Here is a 24,666-nt window from a genome sequence, read left to right as displayed (position 1 = left end):
GTCCTCTCGAGCGGCGCACTGCTTCGTCTGCCTTCGTGGCCTCCACGCTCGAGCTCGCTTTTTCACGTTCCTCCTTGGCCAGGGCACCGCCAGGTACCCTCGGGTGCACCCTGCTGCTCATGAGCTCGTGGCCCACGTCCGAGTCTGGCCCGTCGCTCGGCACCGCTCGGCGATCCTAGATTCAGCCAGTCTCTCCCCTGGCATCTGAATCCTCGGCCACCCTGAATCCTCGCCCGGCTCCGTGCTCCTCTGTGCGCACTCCCGCGTCTCGCCCGGCAGAACATCTCGCTCGTCCCTTGCCGAAGTTCGACGCTCTGGTGACACTGGCGCTTGATGGCGTAGGTGCGACTACGGAGCAGTCAACCCGCATAGGAGACGCGATGCTCCATGCGGGGAATAGCCAGCCCGTCCAGCGAAGAGCGTGCGCCGAGACGTGATGCTCGACGCAACCGTGACCATTAGCCAGGCCACGTTCATCGCTGTGTTCAACGGCTGACCGCGGAGACGCCTCGCCGAGATCCGCGATGCCCTCGGCAAGGAAGAGAACAGCAGGCCAGGCCGCGCCCCGAGATGCAGCACTCGTGCCGGCAATGCCGCCCAAGCTGGTGGTTGGACGGCAGCAGCGTGGACGGCCGCGTTCCCTGGCCGGAACATGGATCATCTGCGTCCGACGCTTCGGCCCGCTGTCTCCCGTCTGCCGCTGCTCCGGCTCGTCCCCAGCCACAAAGCCTACTGCCACGTAATGGTCGCACGTGGCCCAATCGTGGCACGCCACCTCTATGGGCCACCACAGGTCATCAGCTGATTCGCTGACACTCACGCGCACATTACACGCGCCTTACCCCGCACTTCCGTCGTTGTCGTTTTCTTCACTCATCACAAACGAACTTCAGGGGACTGTGGAAATTCGTTCGTCATTTTGAAAGGTCGTTAGAGTGAAAGCTTGAAAAGTAGCCATAAATATTTATTTTTCACCCACCAAAACGACTTACCTTTACAACGGTGGGTCCTTGAACTCGTTTTTCACGAGAAAAAAACAAATGCACAAGTAAACACCAAAAAATAGACATTTACTTTAAAGAAGTCCGTGATTTTTTTTTTACATGAGCAGCACGAACTTTGCAGCGTGAAGGCCTCCAGCTCATCCACATTCCTGTGGTGCGATTCGGTTCTTCGGTCTCAGGTTTTCCATGCCCATGCTTCCTGCTCCGCAACTCCCACTCTGCCTTGCTGACCTTGCCCTCCCGTGTTGCGTCGCCTCTGCGCCCGCTTGTAAACCTGCAGCATGGTCTTTCATCCAGTGGCCATGCCTGCAGCGTCAGCGTTTTAACAAAAAGAAAGAAAATGAAGATGCCCTTTCGTTTTTCTTTTTTTCCTCTCCACATCGTCGTGCGTTTTCCGAGAACAAGGCGTCTGTTCGCTTTGTCGTCTGCTTGCGTACCGGTCCGGTGGTCGTGACGGATTTCAGAACATAGGTTCATAGTACTGAGCCGTTAATATAACGAGGAAGTAAATTAATGCTCGTTATTTTGAAAAGTTTGGTATTCTGAAGTACGTAGTAGTGAAATAATTTTACATTGAAACTATTAGCAGTCGACAGGGGATTTTTAAAAAGTTTGTTAATGTGGGGTTCGTCTAACGAGATTTCACTGTACATATAAATATAAATATAAATATATATATATATATATATATATATATATATATATATATATATATATATATACGAAAACTTTTATTATTCTTACGTTTTGGCCGGGGTCCGGCCTTCATCAGGGGACGAAGACCGGACCCCGGTCAAAACGTAAGAATAATAAAAGTTTTCGTACGTTTGTCCACTCAAGCCAATTTCTATTTATCACTGGATCCACAGAACACACTCGCTTGATATATATATATATATATATATATATATATATATATATATATATATATGGGGGGGAGGAGGGGGCTGTGTTTACTGTGTACATATAGAAGTTAAATTTCTCAAAACAAGATGCACCATTGCCTGCCTACACTTTTGACACATAATAATATAACTACACTTATAATACAAAACATCATGATAAATTTGCTGGCTTACAATGGTGTTATGCCAATAAAATAATTGAAAAGCAGCACAATTTAAGCTGTCGATACAAAATGAAAACTGGTTACAATGAATTTGCACAGATTAACAGACAGGCTATATATACAATTGGCACTTTTTAATATATTTGTGGGTCATTTTTAATATGTTTAATATGTAAAAGGCTTTCAGAAAGCAATAATTATTATATTTAGCAAAATTGGCATGCTAGAACTGAGTCGTCACCGACATACATGTTGTAACAAAGTTACTTATACTCGGGTTTCTCGTGAAACAATCGCCCCGCCGCGGTGGTCTAGTGGCTAAGGTACTCGGCTGCTGACCCGCAGGTCGCGGGTTCGTATCCCGGCTGCGGCGGCTGCATTTCTGATGGAGGCGGAAATGTCGAGGCCCAAGTGCTCAGATTTGGGTGCACGTTAAAGAACCCCAGGTGGTCAAAATTTCCGGAGCCCTCCACTACGGCGTCTCTCATAATCATATGGTGGTTTTGGGACGTTAAACCCCACAAATCAATCAATCAATCTCGTGAAACAATCGATTGCATGTAAGCTCATATGAAAACACTGTGCTCTACATATCGTAAAGACTGCCGACAAAACAAGAGTATGATTTAATCACGGTTTTGATACTTCTCTCTTTGTAGTTCACCAGTAGCCACTTATGATGTAACGCAGCTCAAAGCACTGCTTGAGTGAGAAGCTAGTCAGATACGTGCAAATCCGGATTGACATTTTGTTTTGTTTTTTGTGGGGTCGGCAGGCTCTGGAAACAGTGAATGTATCGACGCAATTTTGGCGTGCCTGCATATTCACTCGTGCACCATGGCGCATAGCAGGTGCGTCCACTGATAAAGGCTCAAAAATGCGTTAAACGCACTAAAAACGGGCAATTACACGTTTTTGCAGGCTCAAGCGCGCGTGCTCGCAATGCAGATACTTCTGAGATCTTCAGTATTAAGGGACAACAGAGCCGCCGCTACTGTCACCCGCCGAAGAATCAGCCAAGATGCGGCGGGGCCGCCTCATTCATTCCACTGTCCCCTTCTAGTACACTGTAATTACGCAGTCGTTGCCATCGTCTTGAGAGAGTGTTGGGGCTGGGCTGAGCCACGTCAAAGAACCGCGCGCTACTTCTCTTGCCAGGTGAATGCTGAAGCCGAAATTGAAACACTTTGCAAAGTGCATGCGAAGTTGACTTATTCACTGCAAGGCAAACGTGTGCAGATGAACATCAGTGATTACTTCAATTAATGACGAATGTCCTATGATTTGCGAATAATTGTAAGTCTTCTGAAGCTTCCCCCTCATGTGCTAGCTCAATGCACATGCGCCACTGCATGGTGGGCCCTCCGTACAATTAGCTTTCATTAATTTGAACTTATTTTAATACAACAAATTTTCGAGCTCCTTCGAGTTCAAATTATCAAGATTCGACTGTAGTACCCATTCACATAATGCCATCCTGCTTATCTATGCAACCACCAAGTGGTGTTTTGAAACTTTGCGACCCAATTTTGCATCCATAAACTTGAAAATATTGCACAAATTTTACACAATCCCGATAATTTTAATGCGGCTTTGGACCTTTTGGCATCATTGCACCGTGTTTCAAGGAGCCGTGTACAGCACTGATACACAGAAATTAGCACGAGTGAACAGATTCTAGAGTACATAAAACTCAAGAAGCATAAAATGGGGGCTAGTTGGTAAGACATTTAGTAAAATTATAACTGCGCTAAAAACGAGACACGAAAACAAAGTGGAAAGGACAATTGCAGTCTGGATTGCAGCCTGAAAATGGTCAGAACTGCCATCGTCCTGTCCATTTTTTCTCGTGTCTCATTTTTAGCGCAGTTATAATTTTCCTAAATGTACACAAGACTGTATGGCACAACGGCTGACGGTTTTCCTGTGCCCCGGCTACGCAATGTTTCATGCAGTACACATAGCCAACCTAACTATTCATTTATACACCACTGTAGTTTACTGGTATTGTTATTGTTTAGTAGATACAACTGCAGCAACTTTTAGCTAGAAGATATCCATCGAGCTTTTCTTTCTGATAGTTTGCTTAGGAAAAAAGTTAAAAATTCTGGCAGATCACATCCACTGTGGGTGCGGGTACGATCTGCTGGATTTTTTTTTATATAGCTTCTATGCTAGCTCTCCCCCTGCCTTCTCCCATATACTGTGGGTAGGGAGTGCGGGCTAAGATTTGAAAAAACTGACATTGTGGTCGTTTACAAGACTGGAAGAAAACACCCCGACTGTCCTTCTCATGGCTCGTCAACACACAGCCGCAAAACGACACGAATGATGACTGTTTCTTGGCAACCATAAGCAGTGGCGACTTCACTGAACGTCTACGAGCTGACCCCCCCCCTGGAATTTGGGGGCCTTGTGAAACACCAAGAGGGTAGGAGTGCCATAGTCCCAAAAGTGTGCACACGACGACTGGTGTCATTTTCCTTCAAAACGACATCCTCTTAAAGAAGGACTTCTCTCCATCCCGGGCCGACTACCACATCGATGAAACATCGGCAGTGTGACCAGAAACCCTGCAGGTCTTACACAATGACCTGACAGCTTAGCACCTCGCTTTTTAATGCACGCTCACGAGGGTTAAATAAATGTATCCTGGTCACACCTTGCTTCCGACGTCATTCATTACCTGAAGACATGTCAGGATTGTGAGCACAATAAGACACTGTCCACAAGACCAGCGAGGCTTCTGCAACCCATCGAACTACCTAACTGACCGTTCCAGCAAATTGGTATGAACTTACGCTAGCCACGTTGCCGTCGTCGACTGTTGGAAGCAAGTGTATCGTAGTAGCTACCGACTACCTCAGCTGAGTAGTACTGAGTACAGGGCAAGTTGGTAAGGATTGATAACTGGCCGAGGTAAAATGCGCAAAAAACGAAGACAGAGTAAAGGAAGGACACGAGCGCTGTGTTGCGTCCTTTGATTACTCTGTCTTCCTGTCCTTCCTTTACTCTGTTTTTTTTGTGCTTTTTACGTCGACTAGCTACCTCACTCACTGTGCTGAAACAAAGGCCCTGCCCTAAGGCAGTACCTCCGAGGTAGCCAAGTTCTTCGATGAGGACATCGTCCTACATCATGACACCGCATAGGTTCTCATCACAAAAACAGGCGAGGCCATTACAACGGAGTTAGCTGGGCGATCTTGAGATATAGCCAGACAAGCCATCGCCGCACCACTTCTTCCACCCATAGACCAAGGCCTTAGTGAGCTTGTAGATATGACTATTGCCGACATGTTGACCAAGGACGTTGACGTCGAGTACAAGACCTGGGATGACATTCTTTCATACGTGACCTTCGCAAACATGGCTGTACGAGAAACCATGCAGATGTTGCCATATGAGGTCGTCTCCGGATAGAACCTTGCAATGACGTTCGGCGCCATGCTGCCCTACATCAACGATATAACCTCGGCGTGAATGTCTATTTTCAGTGCGCCGAAGAAGCCCAACGACTCGCCCGCCTACGCGTAAAGAATCAGCAGACAATGGACAACCGCCGCTACAATCTTCGATGAAGCTTCGTAGAATACCAGGGCGGTGACCACGTTTGGGTGTGGATGCCAATACGACGACGCAAACTCAGTGAAGGACTTCTTCCAAGATACTTCGAGCCATACATTAAGCTGCATCGCTATCCAGACGCTCTTGACTACGATGTTGTCTAAAACAGCGTTATGAACTCTTAGCGGCACCGTGCGCAACCTGAAGTTGACCATGTCATATTTGCAAGATGTTTCAGCGTGCGAACAAAGGAAAAAAGGACAGGGTAGACAGAAAGAGCGCTGCAATATGACTCTTGCGAATATGACTACAATATGACATCTTGCGAATATGACTACGCACCAACTAGCCCAAGTTTCCACTCTTGACTATGTCGTGCGGCTCAAAGCGTATTACACGCGTGAGCGAACCTGAGGACTGTACTATCTGCTTAATTATCGTACTTTCTTGCTCGTATATATTGATGATCGTACTTTCTTGCTTTATTATTGTACTTCCATCTTCTGGTAAAGCATCGCGATGATGCCTTTTTTAGAGACGAGCAATGGCACACCCACGCCTTCCTTTTATGTTATCGTGGCATTACAATATAACTGCTCTCTTGCGTAAAACCCGCCTAAAGTACTGGAAATTATCTAGACATTCGACGACATTATGTGCTCAACGAGAACATCATAGTTCTAGAACTTACAGAGCCGCCAGTAATAACGCTAGAATCTTCTATGATACATGTATTAAATATGACGCGCTGCAGCGCTTGTCAGTTTGTTGACGGCCAACGCCCTACTATCAGTGTACGTACAGCGTGCATTCCCTGCTTGCAGTTCAACTTTCTATTTCCCGGCTACAAGTTCGGCCAAATAAAGTGTCATGTATTTAAAAGTTTTGCCAGAGTATTCTACACCGTCACGACCAAGTGGCAATGTACATCAACTAAACTGGCTATACTATCGTAATTACTCGAATCTAATGCGCACCTTTTTTCTGGTTAAGCGAGTTCATAAATCGCATGCCCGTTACAATCGAGTACGAAAAAAAAAATGAATACGGTCATTCTATTGCCATCGGCATTTCCAAAATGGCCGCCCCCATCGTGCGACGGCATGGCGCGTCGCCCATTTCTGCCTATGTGTTTCCCATGTGCGGCACTTCGTACGTGTGCTGAGGAGTTCGTCATCTTGTAGTGCATTAGTATCGACGGAATGAAAGGGCCGACTCCGAAAACTTGAGTGCACCACAATGCCGCTTTTAAAAGAAAAGTTACCGCATGTGCAGAAACGAAGAAAAATCGGGCGGCATCGCGGTCGTTCGGAGTTCCCGAAACGTGTGTGCGGGACTGGTGGAAACAAAAGCAGAAGATTATCGACAGCAGAGCTTCACGCAAAGGCTTCAGTGAACCACAGCAGGGTCGGTTTCTGCAAATTAGAGCTGCTCGGCGAGTATGTGCTTGAGCAGTGAGCGGCACAGTGGCCCGTGACGACAGAACAGCTCCAAGTGCGGGCTATGCAGTTACCCTTAGAAAAAGGTCTAATGCGGAGCCAGTTTAAAGTGAGCAGGTGCTGGCTAACTAACTTTATGAAGAGGAAAAGCTTTTCCCTCCGAAGGCAAACGGGCATATGCGAAAAGTTTCCGGAGGAGTACGATGAAAAGCTTCACAGTTTTCAGGGGGTTCCTAAACTTGCGGCACAACAACGGCTACCTGCTTGGGCAAATCGAGATTGCCGATCAGACGCCTCTTTACTTCGACATGCCTGGTACCACAACTGTCAAGTAGAAGGGGGCAAAGCAAGTTCGCGTGCTGACATCGGTCGACGGTAAAACTATAGTGACGGCAATGCTCTGTTACAGGTCAGATGGGCACAAGCTTCCCCCGTACCTCATATTTAAATGAAAGACGCTCCCGAACGGAGTCGTTTTTTTTAATGGTGTGATCATGCAGGCCAACGAGAGAAATGGGTGCGCGTTTCAATCGATGTCTTACTTTTTTTTTTCGTCGTAGAAATTGGGTGCACGTTACAATCGAGGGTGCGGTAGAATCGAGTAAATACAGTAATATAGTAAAGCTTGCTGGATTTGAACTTAGTTCATTCGAACGTGTAGTTAATTTAAACTGGCACCCTGCTCTCGGCACCACCTAGTGTATTTCGGTCGGGGAAAACTCCCAGCAGTTCTAACGCATCGCTATCAACAGCGGTTAATTCAAACAAGCAGCCCCTGGCTTTCATCGCTCCTTGCACAAGTCTGCCCCCAATTATGACAATGTGTTGCAAAACCAAACTAAGCTAAACTGATCAAGAAGGCAGAACATTGACATAGCATTTCACAGCAGATGAATACTCGGATGCAGCGCTGGAACTCCAAGGCCAGATGCCAACGACGTTCATGAGATTGCGACAAAATAAATGCAAACAAATAAAACTAGCTTCTGGAAGAAGTGAGCACTTCCAGCTGACTTCCAGCGAATTGAAATTTCTGGGCCATGTGTAGCCCTAGACATTTTCGTTCGCGTGTTCTTGGGAGGCCCGAGTGTCAATGGGCAGCGTTTTTTGATCATGCCCAAAAGGTGTTGTCATTATAACACAAAATGCCTGTCGAGTGCAATGATGTTTCAAAAATAGCGTATCTATGTTTTCAAAGATTTTAAATATCTGCAAATGCTTCTCAACCGTTATGGCTAGAATCAGTTACGTAAAGTTACGAAACAATGACGGCCTTTCATTTCGCCATTAGTAGTGCCGTTATGGTTCAAAGGCGACAAATGAGCCACTTTCATTTTGTATGCCACAAAATATTAAGTAGGACCGTGCAAAGTTTCCTCCAGTGATGTTTCAACTGAAAAACAAACTAGGCGGAAACAGTCTGCATTTCAAACCTTTTGGCGCTGACAAGCGTACCGTTTCTAGGCCAAGCACGGAACCATGTAAGGGACCATAGCGGAGCAGCCGGAGGCCGCCCGCATTGGTGGCCACGTTGCCTCCGATGTGGCAAGAGCCCTTGGCGCCCAAGTCCAGAGGAACCATGAGGGAGGCCTTTTCAGCCACCTGCGTGTCCAGCGCCTCCAGCACACAGCCGGCCTCGCATGATACCGCACCTGCAGCCAATGGAGGACACAGCATGACAGCTTGCCTGCCCCACCATTTCCCCAAAGTTCACGCCGGAAAATGACCACACACAAAAAAGCTCAGCCCAGTAGCAGCCGAACATTTGTACCGGGATAGTGAAACCATGAGGCAGGCGTCGAGCACTCCTGCCATTTGCACTTCCCGCTCTTTTCTCCCTTAGGAACACTGCACAACACTGGTTGTTACTGTTCCTCCGCATGTAACAAAGACCTCAAATTATTAAGGTTGATCATGTTTAGTAGGTCAGCCAACATTCATCGTAAGCGGTGATGCGGTGAATGTGACAGCCCGCATATCATATTTCTTTGTTTATAAAAGTTAACCAGTGCTAACTTGTGCAACAACACAGACAAGATGCACACAGGACAGTCGCGGTCATACCAACTGCTTGGTTCAAACAAGCAAGCGTACATTGAAATGGAATGCACAATGGAGAGGAAATGATCAAAGCTTTTGTAGGCGCATGCACAGAGCGATTCAATATTGCTTAGTTAAAGGAGATTATTAACGGATATAGCAAGAATGCTTGCCTGTCAGATTAATCGACAGCGCTGACATACTACATCCTTGCACTTCATCGAGAAATCTTTGAACACTTCACGTGCTGTCAGGTCTTTGTATGTATGCAGAACATGGGTCTCTTCAAGGCATGGTAGGCAGCCACTTTTTGCAGAGTAAAGGGGCCATACTGCTGCCACAGTTAGCCTTCACACAGTAGGCGTGGTTACGCAGACTGCGCCAATGTCAGGCTAATAGGCCGTTGCTTTAACAGCCCGCTACACGATATCTGCGTCTACTTCACAGGAAGTAGGGCGAAGCTCCTTAAGCTCCTTTTAGGGGCGAAGCTCCTTAAGGTGTAGGTTTGTCCGCTGTAGTAGTTGTCTGTCGTAGCCACCCCTAGTACGCGAAGTGATCGCTAGTGACGTTAACGATTACGACCCATCTAAGAACCATTATCCCTCCACTTCATTGATCGTAAAGCTGCGATAATAAAAGGGAAATGAAAGCCACATCTAGCTACAATTTACTAAGTAAAAACTTTTTGGTATGTAGATACACACAGTGTTTGTTCGTCACGTCTTTGATGATGTGCTGGGCGAGACTCATGGAAGATTCACGTATTTACCGATGAACCTTCGGAGCTTTGCTCACTGATTATAATTCACTCCGTGCATATGGTATGATTTTTTTAGAAAGATTGTGGGGGTGCTGACACCCCCTATAAGGTTGTTTGCGCCACGTGGCACACATGCCTTGGCCAAAAGCCACATATCGAGTTGCAACCGCCGAGCGGTAGGTGGCGTTGTGTTCGTGAGAGTTGGTCACCACTATCGTCATCATCATCATGGTGTAGCGCCAGTGGTGACCCCTGGCGGAAGCAAGCCTTGGTGGCGGGCTAGAGTTGAGCGAGCCTCTACTGCCCGTGGTGGTTGCCGCGAACGGTTGTCTTTAGCATGGGTCCTCAACGCATGGCACCGCGGGCCTGCGCGCCGGGGGCCCTTGTGGTAAGGCAAGCGTTGGCGATGCCGCCTTGGCTGTATTATTGTGCTTGTCATGTTATTGTATGTTTGTCCTGTTATTGTGTTTCTCATGGAGTGTATGGTAATAGTGTGTAAAGATGTCTTAGTGGGTTGATAACGATAGATGTATCGATTTGGCAGATTATATTATCATCTAAATTAGTTAAATAAATGTATGTATGTTGTTTGGTTTGTACCGACCGGGTCTACTGTGTCTGTTCACTCCAAGAGCGTGGCGTGGTGCTCGCTCACCAAATCGAGACCCCACAAAGTACAGATAGCATGCTGACACACTTAGTCTTCATATGTTCTATTTGTGCCACTTTGATTATTTCTCTAGTCTTATTACCTTTGTTTCTTGCTATTACTGTTCTATCGGAAAAGATTGCCTTGCATCCACAATCCCTGCAATGGAGGCTTAAATGGCTCCTGATAGCCATATTTACATTGTGGTGGTGCTTTTTTGGTCGCTCGTCAAAGCATCTACCTGTTTGCACTATACAATTCCCTTCACAGGACAACGAGATTAAGAACATGGCACCTACAGCATATTTCACAAAAGGACTTACATACTTTATGAGACACAACTATGGCTGTCTTCCTGTTTCATTTACTTTTGAACACATTGTGGATCTTTTTAGGCGTTGAAAATATGACTCTTACGTTCAGATATTTTCCTATCTTTTGACATGAAAGTGTTTTATGCCAGGGCCCACCAAGACTTCAATGGCATATTACCATCACAGAAGTAACTTTAAAAAAATATGCATGATCAGAAGCAAAAAAAAAAAATCACAACATATCCACGGAGTGAACGATGATGAGTGGGGTGAAGCGTCCGTCCGTCCGTGCAACCATCCGTCCGTGCATCCGTCTGCTAGTCTGTCTGTCCCTCTGTCCATGCATCCGTCCATGCGTCTATCTAGTGAACACTCCAAGTACCGCAATCTCTCATCTCGCATCCCCTGTGGCACATACCCACTCTAAAGCGGGTATGTGCCCCTGGTGGCTACCTACTACTACTACTACTACTACTACTACTACTACTACTACTACTACTACTACTACTACTACTACTACTACTACTACTACTACATACATCAGAGGACGGATAGACCCACGCCTTAAGGAACTTCGCCCCTAAAGCTATAGACAATCTCCCCAAAGGAAACCCTGATGGGATGCAAAGCAGCAGCGGTGCACACAGCATTGACTCGGTTGAAAGGTGCGTCATCGTAGGTTCTGGCAGAATGCTTTAAAGCGAAACTCGGCGTAGTGGTTACTTGGGTAAAAGTTTCTTTGAAACGCAAAGACACAGGAGGTGGGACACGTTAAAGGCGCTTGCGCTCGGCTTCCTTCACCCACGTTTTCTAGGTGTTACCCACACGCCATCTGTATTCTCGAACGCGATCGGTGTTCTTCACTCGCACTTCATCGGTGTCCCTGTTCTTCCATTGCCGACACTTGCGTTGGGCTTTCCTGGCTCGCGTCTCGACGGTGTTGAAGTCGGCAATCGCGAAAGCGATCAACTTCACTACAGCTCGCAACGCCGGTGACAGCCAAGAATAGTACGCCCACTCCAGCAGGAAGCATGCCCCGATGTGATGGTTAAGGAACGTTCGTCACTATGTTTGTCGATAGCGGACGAGAAAGGATTAACATGAACTTTTTATTTCATGGCATGGGTGGAACGGCTGACAGCGCACGGATACGCTACCGTGTGCAGCGCCGTTGCGTCGGACGTCGCGGCCAACCCAGCAGTCAGGGTAGCAACTCCGGAGGTTCAGGATCAGGCCACGGCTCACGAGGACCACACCCGGTAGGCCTCGTCCACGAACCTGCTCCCAGCCACTGCACCCAGGCAGGAGCCGTTCAGCAGGCCCCGTCCTTGGACCTTGAACAGACACACCGGAGCTCGACCTGGCCGACACGCACAGGTCTCACGTCCGGCTCAGGAACGCTGCCAGGAACTCGAACTCGTCCTCTCAAGCGGCGCACCGCTTCCTCTGCCTTTGTGGCCTCAACCCTCGAGCTCTCTTTTCCGCACGTTCCTTCTTGGCCAGGGCACCGCCAGGTACCCTCGGGTGCACCCTGCAGCTCATGAGCTCGTGGCCCACGTCCGAGTCTGGCGCGTCGCTCGGCACCGCTCGGCGATCCTAGATTCAGCCAGCAACTCCCCTGGCATCTGAATCCTCGGCCACCCTGAATCCTCGCCCGGCTCCATGCTCCTCTGAGCGCACTCCCGCGTCTCGCCCGGCAGAACATCTCGCTCGTCCCTTGCCGAAGTGCGACGCTCTGGTGACACCGGCGCTTGATGGCGTGGGTGCGGCCACGGAGCAGTCAACCCGCATCGGAGACGCGATGCTCCATGCGGGGCATGGCCAGCCCGTCCAGCGAAGAGCGTGCGCCGAGACGCGATGCTCGACGCAACCGTGACCATTAGCCAGGCCACGTTCATCGCTGTGTCGAACGGCTGACCATGGAGACGCCTCGCCGAGATCCGCGATGCCCTCGGCAAGGAAGAGAACAGCAGGCCAGGCCGCGCCCCGAGATGCAGTACTCGTGCCGGCAACGCCGCCCCAGCTGGTAGATGGACGGCAGTAGCGTGGACGGCCGCGTTCCCTGGCCGGAACCTGGATCGCCTGCGTCCGACGCTTCGGCCTGCTGTCTCCCGTCTGCCGCTGCTTCAGCTCGTCCCCAGCCACAAAGCCCACTGGCACGTGATGGTCGCCCGTGGCCCAATCGTGGCACGCCACCTCTATGGGCCACCACAGGTCATCAGCTGATTCGCTGACACTCACGCGCACATTACACGCGCCTTGCCCCGCACTTCCGTCGTTGTCGTTTGCTTCACTCATCACACCCGACAACGTCCTGCCCATCGGCGCGATCGCGTGGCAATCAGCGACTCTTTCCACATTGTTGGCACCACAAGAATCTCAAGGCGCACGCAGCGCGCGCACTCGCCGGCTCGCGGCTTCTTTTCGCTGACAGACGGAAAGAGGTGGCACGAGTGAGATGATGCCCATGTAAGGAGTAGGCTCAAGCGGTGGAGAGTGTGAAGCAAGAGAGAGCTGACACGCTGTGAGCGTGGGGCAGGCGAGAGAGAGAGACGTCACCGTGCACTGCTAGGAGGGCATGAGCTACTTGGCACCGCTGTAACACCTCTGGCGAGGTGAGTGGTACAAACGAAGCGACAGCATTACACAGTCTAGTCAAAGAGCTGCTTCGCACCTAAAAGTTCCATCAACGGAAGTCGAACCCTCGACTTCTGAACCCCCGGCAACAGATGCCGGGGCGCACTATTATTCACTGTGCCATGGTCACTTTTCTTTCTTTATTGACTGCACCTTAGTCACACACCTTGAGCCTTTAAAAAGCACGCCTTTTATATCTACCACAATCCTCTTAGCACACTTGGTAAAGTGCAGCAATCGATCATGACCATGGCATTAAGTATTACTTCCTTTAACATGTCGTTTCTAAACGTCCCGTCTCATTCAGCGCGTTTCTAATAGAAGTATGTACAATTTCGTCAATGTCAAACACACCCCCAGATGGTTATCTTACCCCGAGTGTCGGTGTCACTCATAGCTTTCACCCATACCAAAAGACTTTGCAATGCATAGAGAGATGCGCCTGCTTTGTCTGAATGTACTAACTACACTTTTGCCGCTTACGCTCGCCCCGCGACAAATCATGGCCGGCCAACAAACAGGACAAAACACACATTGCTTTTTCCTCTGGTCGGACCGTGGCATTCAATAATTCTAGCCTGTTGCCAGTAAGTGACATTAGCTCAAGGTCAGCGTCCAATCAGTCGCATTCTTCTGGTAGTCACATCGCTCTCTGTGGCTCTACACTCACCTATGACCACAGCGTTTGTTTATTGATAATTGATGGACGTTAGTTGTCGGGATGGAGATATATGACAAAGCATTAATGTGGATGCATCCACGTTCAGCAGTTTATAGCTGCCAAACATAATTGGACATTGTGTAAGCTCTCTTATATCAATGAACAGTAAGCATTAAACTATTTCTGTAAGGACATGTTTTACTTTCGTGTTTTACCAATTCCGATGACGGAGGGATAAAACATGTTTTTTTTTTTTTTAAGTTGTGCGTTAACAAGTGAACAGAAGGTGTTGTAGTTGTTTTTCTGTTCCTTCTGGTTCCATTTCTTATCAATTATCCCTTCCGCCAACCTTTCTTAGAACTGATTCCGATACGGACACTAGCATATCGCTACAATCCTTCCTCAAGTTTTCTTATCACCCTGTTACGCTGTACACGATCCTCAGGGCAAACCGTGCCTACAATGTTCGAGAAGCTTCAGGACTCCAGTAGATCATTTTGTTGAGACTACGCCCACTTCATGAGCATTTCAAATTATTCTGGAATCTACGTCGCCGCTAGCGATAACACTAGAATGTTCCATGGCGAGTGTATAAATGCCGTCATGCTTCCCCGCTTGTCAGTTGACCGGTGACCGACGCTGCATTCACCGCTATTAGTGCAAGTGTGCTACTATCACCAGACTTTCTGTTTACCAGGTACAGGTTCGCCCAAACAAACACTTTCATCTGACCATCCAGTCTCCTGCCTTCAGCCACGTCACGACCCCATGACAATATGCTTTGGATGCCCTGATGTTTGAAGACAGTCTATCTGTTCGTTAAATCTATCCGTCATCGGCTGCAAACATGATTTATTTAAACCTTCGTGAAGCATGTGAATGCGATGAACCTTTTAATTAGCTTTGAATAGGCAGAGTTAAATGGTAGAAAAAGTTTACTAGGGCGTGGCTTGTATCCCTAGCTAATGCAGTCTTTAGAAAAGCTAGGTGTGAGAGCTAAAAACTTTATGGCCCTTTCCCCGGCAATTTGAAGGTTAGTACAAGTAGTTCGAAACAATCTCGAAATTTTACAGTGAAAGCTGTTATGATACCACAACACATTACATAACTGATATCGCACGAAATAAGAAAGAAAACTAAAATAAAAAATCACAGCATATCCACGAACTGAATGATGATAAGGGGGACAAGATGTCCATCCGTTCGTGCATCTGTCTGTCTGTCTGTCTGTCTATATGTCCGTCGATCTAATGGACACTCCAAGTACCACAGTCTCACAACTTTTTATCATATATTGATTATATACAGTACTGCCATCTAACGGACATTCCAAGAACTAAACGAGAGGTGGCTACCTACTACATACATCGAGGACGCACGACCCACGGCTTAAGGAGCTTCAAAATTCTAAGAACTAAATGAGAGGTGGCTACCTACCACATACATCGAGGATGCAAGACCCACAGCTTAAGGAGCTTTGCCTCTAAAAGTCTATCCCCTGTGGCACATGCCCACTCTCTTTGATATGCGCCACCGGTGGTTACAAACGATGATGGGAGACAAATGGGTGAAGCCATAAGGAGCTTCACCCCTAATAAAACCAAAAGCATGTGGTGACATAGTGAGATTTGAACCCGGCTCCACTGCATGCCAGCCTAGTATTTCGCCAGTGAGCCACGCTAGTGCTTGAAATCCGTTCGCAAACTTGCCTTAGGCAGGCATGATGTCAGGAAAAAAATTGGGTTAATATGAGTAACAGAGCTTTTCGCAACAGCAAAGGAATAAACAGGCTTCACACAATGCGAATCACATAACAAGGGGGACGTCCAATGCTCCAACACATTACAAAAGCTTGCTCTTCATGAACTGTTAACTGAGGCACATGCCCACTTTAGGGGGGACATGGGTCTTAGAATGATGAAAAATGGCCAAAAATTCTATTTTGAGAAAATGTAATATTTGAAATTTTTAGACCTATAAGCACGTGTCCTCAAATTATGAACGCTGAATTCGATCAGTAAATGGATTAAAATCGATTATGAAGTCGCCACGGGAGTCGCAAAACAACCCACGGCAGGTCAAACTCGTTCAAACTTGCCGCGCTTGCCGCTGGCGAGGCAGTTGGCCGATCGCCGCCATCTTGGGCCTGTTTTGAAGCTGATTCCTTTGTGTGCATTTTGCCACCCTTTAAAATGGCGTCGCTTAGATAGACCGGCTGCCCTCGCCCCTTTTCTGGAGCCCCCTTCTGAGCCGCTGATTGGCCGGAGCACGCGCGCACCAGGCGAGCACCCTGTTCCTCGCTTCCCATTGGCTGATGCGGCTAAAGTTGCCCGCGCTTTTTTTTTATATTGTTCTTCGGCCGCCAGTTCCGTTTGCGCACGTTGTTCGTCTGCTTCCCGCACGTGCCTGCTTGTGCTACGCGACCGATGCACCGACTTTCCGTCTTTTGGCGGCGTGATTGGAGACGCTCGTCTAAAGAAGAAGACGCGCCAAACGTACGGCAAGAAATGAAGGCGCCCGTGGAACGCCCGCCAGAAGAAAGCAGCCAATAATGTGCAGCCAATTTCGCCCGATGCCGCTGAAACGGCGCATTCTGAAGACGGCGCGCAGCCGCGGCCGCTTGTGTCCGAAGCGGTGCACTCTCCTGTGCCTTGCAGCAGCACCTCATTGGATTGTGTCGTCGTCGGATCGTCATCTTGCACTTCCATCAGCATCATAGACTGCATTGACACGGCGTTTTATTCGGCGGACGAGTTTGCTGAGTGCGCGAAAAATGCAGCGGGCTTGAAGGCATCACTCGCATCGCAGTGCGCGACGGAACGTAAGTTAGAGTTACTAGATATTGATCTGGAAGATGGTGGCAAAGAAAACGAGACAAAATTTGTTATTGTTGATCTGGCAGCGATACGCTCGTTATTTGGACTTGTCGCGTGCCCAGAATGTGGTGAAAGAAGCGTCCCAATTTCAAAGGCCAAGAAAGAGTACGGGCTGTTTTCAAAGCTCATAGTCACGTACGGCAGTTGTGACTTTCGCAAAGAGCATTTTTCGTCCCCACGTATAGCCGACGAGAACGACGCCAAAATTAGGCCGTTTGAAGTTAATAGACCTGCCATGAAGGCCATCGACAATATCGGCAAGGGGGCAACGGCTCTGTCGGACTTCTTCGCCGGGATGAATATTTCGCATCGAGGGCTTCACCACAAGAGTTACCAAAGCCACATGAATATAATGAAAGAAGCCTGCTGTGCGACTGCTGCCGAATGCGAAGCGGCGAGCGTTGCTCACGTCAAGGAGCTCAATTTGGAGTCCGGCAACGTGCCCAGAAACGTCGACGTCATTTATGACGGCACCTGGCTTACGCGTGAACATAGCTCACATATATGTGTTGGCTGCATTGTTGAGATGTATAGTGGCCTCGTGATAGACCATATCGTGTTATCGAACTTTTGCCTGGCTTGCACCACAGGACCCAAGGAAGGAGAAGCAGGACATTCTGCCTGGCTCATTCAGCATGCCCCTCTGTGCCAGAAGAATGTTGATTGTAATGCTGGCCAGATGGAAGTGGAGGCAGCACTACGCTTGTTTAAGCGGTCACTTGAAAAGCACAAGCTTCATTAAACGACAATGCTGTCGGACGGCGACAGCAGGACATTCCATGCACTCACAGAAAAAGAGGTGTACGACTTCATAAAGGTGGCCAAAAAGGACTGCATAAATCATGTACACAAGCGTATGGGAGCTGCCTTACGTACCCTTGTAGAGAAAAAAAAAAGCTCAAGGTGGCTCACTTGGTGGAAAGGGCAGACTTACGCAACAAAAGATAAAGAAGATCACCTCATACTATAGCTACGCATTGCGAAGCCACAGGAACGATGTTCCAGGTATGCAGAAGGCTGTTCTAGCAACTTTGAACCACATGTCTTCAACTGACGAGGCACCAAAGCAAGACCTTTGCCCTGAAGGCCCTAAATCCTGATGCAAATTTCAGAGAGCTCTTGCGAAAAATGAGAAGCCGCCACCACACAAGGACAGCCTGCCTGATTTCGTGACTGAGGCATTGGAGCCTGTGTTTAGGGGGCTGAGCGACAATGCCCTTTTGGAAAGGTGCAGCGATGGGATCACCCAGAACCCAAGTGAGAGCCTGCACGCTATTTGGCAGCAGGCCCCCAAAACTCAGCATGCATCCTTGTGGAGCATTGAAAGGGCAGTTGCCGAAGCCATCAGCTGCTTCAACCAAGGCACAACCAAGAGCAACGTGGAAATTGCCGAGAAGCTGGGCTACAGCGCTGGCACCAACTTGGTGTGTCGCAGCTTTGAGAAGGACAAAGGCAGGCTGCAAAAATCGCGAGGAGAGCATCTCAACAGCAGTTCAATAAAGAAAAGACTTTCAAAGCATCACAAGCCAGCAGGAGACTTTGCTTACAGCACTGGTCTGCTGTAAACAGTCATGATGGCAAATAGTGAGAATTTTTGCAAAAATAAATATTCTTGGTTTTAGACCTAGACATTGTGTAAATCTATTGTCTATCCAAGGACAACATTATAACATTATTTTTTTTGTGTTCTTTTCACTTGCAAGGCACTGGAACGACCGCAAAGTAAAAAAATAATTCTCATGCTGAGTCAATGACTATTTTATAGTTCTAGAACAAGCTGTGAGCAGTATTCTGGGTGGGTACAGTGAAATTTAGCATGGCCATTTATCCTATATTATAGAGCTACAGAATGATATCATTAATATCGCTGTAGCTTCACTTTAGCAAAAGTTAAAGTTGCTAGAAACTTCAAACGCATTTTTCTCAGTTCGATGTTTTTGCACATTGCACTCGGCCTTACGGGGGTTTTTCCTATGTTAAACTTGAGTGAATGCGACAAAGTTGGTATCATTTTATTCGTATTGACATGATCTAGGGGGTGATGCTATTTCTATTTCTCTAGCATCACTTCGAAAATTACCCTTGAAGATTTTAGCGAGAGAAATTTATTGTGGTATAGTGACCATAAGTGTTCGTCCGTTTTCTTGCTTATAAAATGCTTTCAAATGGATAAAAATAGCATCACTCCCTACAGCAAGGCTCCAGCATTGGAATTATGCATTCACTTTTTGGATTTAGCAAGAATAAATTGCCAAAAAGTCCCGTAAGAAGTACGCAATTAATTAAGATTCAGACCTTCATATTTTCTAAACCACTTGAAATATTAAGAAACAAATTAGAGATTTGAAATCAGGATGAAAAACTGGCTTGGGTAGTGAAGTTTGGTTAAGATTGAGCAAAAAATTTTAAAAAATTTAGAACCCACGTCCCCCCTTCAGGCGTATTTTTTAGCCATCAGCCACTGCATGCGACAGCAAATTTACTAAAATTGTTTAGCAGATACCACGCTTCTTCAAAGAATGACAGGTAACCCATACCGGCCTGCTGCTCCCTTTTTCAGGTTGTGGGAGACCTTATGAACATAAGGAATCACTGCAGGTCTTTGGGTTTTGGTTTCCTCTTCTCCCATGGCAGCTCTAGTACTTTTACTCTTCACTTTTCACAAAGGCACTTCAGAGACAGCTGTGAATAACGAGTCAGGGAAGTTTGCAGCTTCAAGTCCCTGGATCTGGTCTTCGAATGATTGATTGATTGATTATTGGAGGTTAGTGGCACAAGGGCCAGTGCTGGCCAAAGAGCGCGATACAAGACGTAATGAGCTGTTAGTTGGAAAATGATTTTCTGGATGTCGATGTAGAGTGGCTGTGAAGCGGCCTTAAAAGCTTCGTTAAATGGATGTTGTGTATATACAATAAGAACATGGTGAAACATGTAAAACATACAAAAAAGGTACAACAATGTGATGTGGCAAAAATGCTAGTGTCGGGTAATCAGAAGCAGTCTGTCTCCGGCACCCTTGGGTTCAAGAATCAGGAGGCGTCTGCTGTACAAGTTCTATATCACAGCACCAGTCTCTAAAAAGAGACTGTGCTACGAATCCAATTGCCGGATAAACTGCAACAGCCCAGTGTCGCATATATACTCTAATACTTGTTTGGTATTGAAAAAGGATTCTATGCCAAGGAACATTTGTGGATGAAGGAGAATGTGTTGTGTGTGAAGCGCAGGGAAGTGTTTCTTTCTTAGAGCTTCCAGTTAGCATTCTATCAAAACATGCAATACCGTTAGGGGCTTGTCGCATTTATCGCAAATAGGCGCTTCACTGCCGGTCAACAAAAAAAGAGTGTGGGCCGTACGTATGACCTACTGTAAGGCAACAAAAAATGACCTCATTATGCCGTACTTTGCTTAATAGCGGCCAGTTTGTGAGCTGGGGCTTTATGGCGAGGAGCTTATTCAACGTTTGACTGTCCCCAGGCATCGCCAGTAACTTCTAAGTTCTTTGCAGAGTAAATATTTCATGCATAAGGCTGGTACAGTTCCTCTTCTAAGTTCTTTGTAGAGAAAATATTTCATGCATAAGGCTGGTACAGTTCCTAACGGATTTGTAGGTTTTATTGCCACCAATACTACGGTTTGGCCTGCAGCCATGTCTCTCTTGATTCCTCTATGACCGGGTGCCCCACATAATGTTACATGCTGTTTAGATATAAGCACCGAACACAAGAAGGAATAAAGCTTATTCAAGACCCGAATTTCGCTTTTGAATAAGTGCAAAAGAGATTTTACAACACTTAAAGAATTGATAAATGTAACGGCTTTCTGTACATTTGTGTGTTTTATATGTTTATTGGCCGATAGTACAGCGTATGCCTCAGCCGTAAATAAACTCGTTTCAGTGTGGAGAACATCTGATTCAGAAAAGGACGGTCCCAGTGCTGCATAAGCTACTCCAGTATATGACTTCGATGCATCCCTGTAGTATTCTGCACATGAGTATTTACCCTGAAGTTCTTGAAAGTACATTTCAATGTGTACCTTTGGAATATGCTTTTGAGATTTCCATAAACGATGTGTCACAGTCGACTAGTTGCCACTGCCATGGTGGTAGAAATCTTGCTAGGGGCATTAAACGGTGTTCTAAAAGTGAGACATTCATTTCTTCAGCAAGGTATCTCACGCGCAGTGAGAACGGCTCTCTAACAGTGGGTCGGTTGTGGAAAACTGTAAGTGACGATGTGTCATTTATGATAGAGTAGCAGGGGTGTTCTGAAATATGTGAAACTGGTGTATGCCCTATGTAGCTGGAATGACCTCTCATTTGATTCTGCAAATAGGCTCTGTACTGGACTTGTTCTAAAAGCACCGTTCGCTAGGCGGATACCCAGATGGTGAACAGGGTCTAACGTCCTGAGGGCAGTCGGTGTGGCAGAATCGTAAACAAAAGCAACGTAATCTAAACGCGACAAAATAAGGCTTTTGTACAGGTTCATCAGAGATTTTTTGTCACTTCCCCATGTTGTGTGAAGAAGCTTTAGTATGTTCATCGTCTTCAGACGCTTCACTTTCAAGTGTTTCAAGTGAGGAATGAACGCGAGTTTTGTGTCAAGAATAATGCCAAGAAATTTGTGCTCAGAGACTACTGGTATTGTACTTCCACAGACCTCAATTGTAGGGTGCGGTACTAACCCTCTCTTATTTGTGAAGAGAACGCATGTGCTTTTCTGTGGGTTCAGCCTATATCCATTTTTGTCCACCCATTTAGCAACTCTATTTAGGCAAAGTTGAACATGACGTTCGCAGATAGCAAGATTGCTCGACTTGAAACCTATTTGCACGTCATCTACATATACAGAATAGAACATGGCAGGTGGAAGGACTGTGTTAAGGGAGTTCATCTTCACAACAAACAACGTACAACTAAGCACACCGCCTTGCCGAACACCAGTCTCCTGGGTGAACGTCCTGGACAAGGCTGGACCAACTGTCACACGAAAGGTGCGGTTAGTGAGGTAACTTTCAATTGTGTTCAGCATGTTGCCACGAATACCCATTGCAGAAAGGTCCTGAAGAATACCATAATGCCATGTCGTTTGATACGCTGTGTCTCGATCTAAGAATACCGACAGGAAAAATTGTTTACGTACGAAGGCATCTCTGATGTCCTCTATTCAAACAAGGTGATCAATCGTTGACTTGCTGTCCGTAAATCCACACTGAAGAGGGTCTAGTAATTTGTTGCATTCTAAAAAACTTATTAAATGCCGGTTAACCATTTTTTCATGCAACTTGCACGAGCAGCTTGTTAAAGCGATTGGCCTATAATTGCTGGCTAGTGATGGGATCTTTCCCTTGTTTAAGTATGGGGATCAGAATGAATTCTTTCCATGAGGATGGTATCTTACCAGCCGCCCACATGGTGTTATAAATAAACAAGAGTGTTTTTAGTGTTTCTGGGTGCAGATGCTTTATCATTTTGTACATGATGCGATCACCACCTGGTGCCGACTTATTACATGCTACGAGGGACGCCTTTAGTTCAGTTAAGGTAAATGGAAGATTGTACGCTTCATGTCTTTCGCACTTTCTCTTAAGTTGCTGCCGTTCAACACATTCTATATACCTCAGAAATATTTCGGTGTAGTGTGCCATACTGGGGATGTGTTCAAAGTGTTTGCCCAGAAAATCAGCCTGATCCTCCAGGCTCTCACCTTGGTCATTTACTAAAGGTAGGAGATGTGACTGTCGTCCTTTGAGTCCGTTTACTCTGTTCCACACTTTTGCCTCGTCTGTATAGGAGTTTACACTGCAGATGTACCTTTCCCAACTGTGCCTCTTAGCAAGTCTTCATGTTCTTCTTCCTAGTGACTTCACTTTTTTAAAGTTTTCTAGGTTTTCAGCCGTTGAGTACTGACATAGCAGTCCCCAAGCTTTGTTTTGGTTTTTGTGTGCCTTCTGACATTCTTTATTCCATTCAGCGTTTATCACTCATTCCATTACTTTGTAGAATACATCTATTACAGTAAAAGCTCGTTGATTCGACACCCGTTAATTCGGAAATTCGGATGATTCGGACGGCTCTATTGGTCCCGGCCAAAGTGCATGTTAATCTATGGGACCGAACCTTCGTTATTTCGACGGAATTCGGCTCTGCACCGCTTAATTTGGACAAATGCTGACGGCTGCTGCTACACAAAAGTGTGATAAAGCAGCGCTGGCACCACTGGAGTGAAACCGAAACCTGAGTGGCATCGCCATCATCATCAACTAGTGGGGGCGATCGCAGTGTCACCGAACGTCGGCGCCTTCTTTCTTCTCCACTCAGCGCCTCTGACGCCATTTTCCCTTGTGTTGTCGTGTTGGAACCATCTCTTTTTGCGATCGTTAGGGCAGACACACAAACAGACAGACCAAAATTTTTCCGTCGAAGGGGAGACGGGGCTGGAGTGAGACGCTGTGCGGATGTGTTTCGCATGAGCTCCGGCCCGGTGACCGACTATTGGCGGACGCGCTTTGTTCTGGACTTGCTGTCAGTGGGCTCGTCTGTAGGAGGTTGCCCTTTACCTACGGACACCACCCGTTTAGGCAAGTTTGTCCCCGTTTTCGGAGTTTCCGAGATTTTCTTATCAACCCCGCGGTGGCAAAGCTAGGCCTATCTCCTAGGCCAAGCCTGGGCCGCGTCGCCGGGCGTCTGGCTTGCACCTGGTGACCATAGGCCTTGCTGGGCTGAAGATGGAATACTACGTCGAAGGGGAGACTATAACGCCCGAAGATTTTGAAGCGGGAGAGTGGGCTCCAGTGCTGAAGGCACAGGGCCAATTTAAGAAACCTCAGCATGGCGACAACGCCAAGAGTAAGCCTTGCGAGACGCAGGCCGGCAGCGACGGGCGCAAGACGTACGGAGCACAGCAAGTCAAGCGGGGGAAAGCGCCGGTGTGGAAGAAACGCGGACCGTTTCTCAAGTTGCCGGCCACGGATTTCAAGGTTGTGTACAGGCCCCAGAACTGGGACTTGAGTGTTGTGACAGCGAGAGAACTCGGATGTGCACTGAGAGCAGCAGCGCGTCTAACGAGTGCGATTGCCACGGAAGAAGACAATGTGCGGGATAATGGCACAAACAACACGTTGACGGTGAGCACACCGTACATAAATCGCAGTGGGGCATATGCGACTGTGAAGACGCTCAAGCTGGGTGATCGTGATCTGCCAGTTTCGGCGTTCGTGGCGCCGTTGGAGAACTCCGTGCGGGGAGTGATCTACAATGCTTATGATGGATGCCCAGTGGAAGAAGTTCGGGCAGAATTCCTGAAGAAGAATGAAGGCGTGGACATTCTGGACGCGAGACCTCTGGGAAAGTCAAAGGCGATTCAGATTACGTTCGGGGGAAAACGCATACCCCGACAGGTTACTTACTGGAACTGTCTCTACGCTGTGATCCCGTATAAAAATTTAGTCGAGACCTGCTACAACTGCAGACGAGTTGGACATCGAGCGGACGTTTGCTATCGTCCGAAGAGTAACCTATGTCACCGTTGCGGGAAGGACCATCCTGCCCCGCCAGAAGTGAGAGCCACCTACGTGCACGCCGGACTGCATCGTGTGCCATGGTGCGCATCACACAGGGAGCCGGAACTGCAAGTTTGGCCTGGCTCG

General features: G+C 47.4%; 1 protein-coding gene across 5 annotated transcripts in view; it reads right to left on the bottom strand.

The window, feature by feature from the left end:
* The window catches only part of LOC119159354 (D-2-hydroxyglutarate dehydrogenase, mitochondrial), a 235,526-nt gene that overhangs the window by 119,211 nt on the left and 91,649 nt on the right, over nucleotides 1-24,666 (bottom strand). For all 5 annotated transcript variants that reach the window (XM_075890999.1, XM_075890997.1, XM_075890996.1 and 2 more), the window contains one exon: nucleotides 8,532-8,728. In XM_075890999.1, coding sequence (XP_075747114.1) covers nucleotides 8,532-8,728 — 197 coding nt within the window. The remainder of the gene's footprint in view (nucleotides 1-8,531; nucleotides 8,729-24,666) is intronic.

Source organism: Rhipicephalus microplus, chromosome 3 (genome assembly GCF_043290135.1).
Source record: "Rhipicephalus microplus isolate Deutch F79 chromosome 3, USDA_Rmic, whole genome shotgun sequence".
Classification (NCBI taxonomy): Eukaryota; Metazoa; Arthropoda; class Arachnida; order Ixodida; family Ixodidae; genus Rhipicephalus; species Rhipicephalus microplus.
This window is presented reverse-complemented; position numbering and strand designations above follow the sequence as displayed.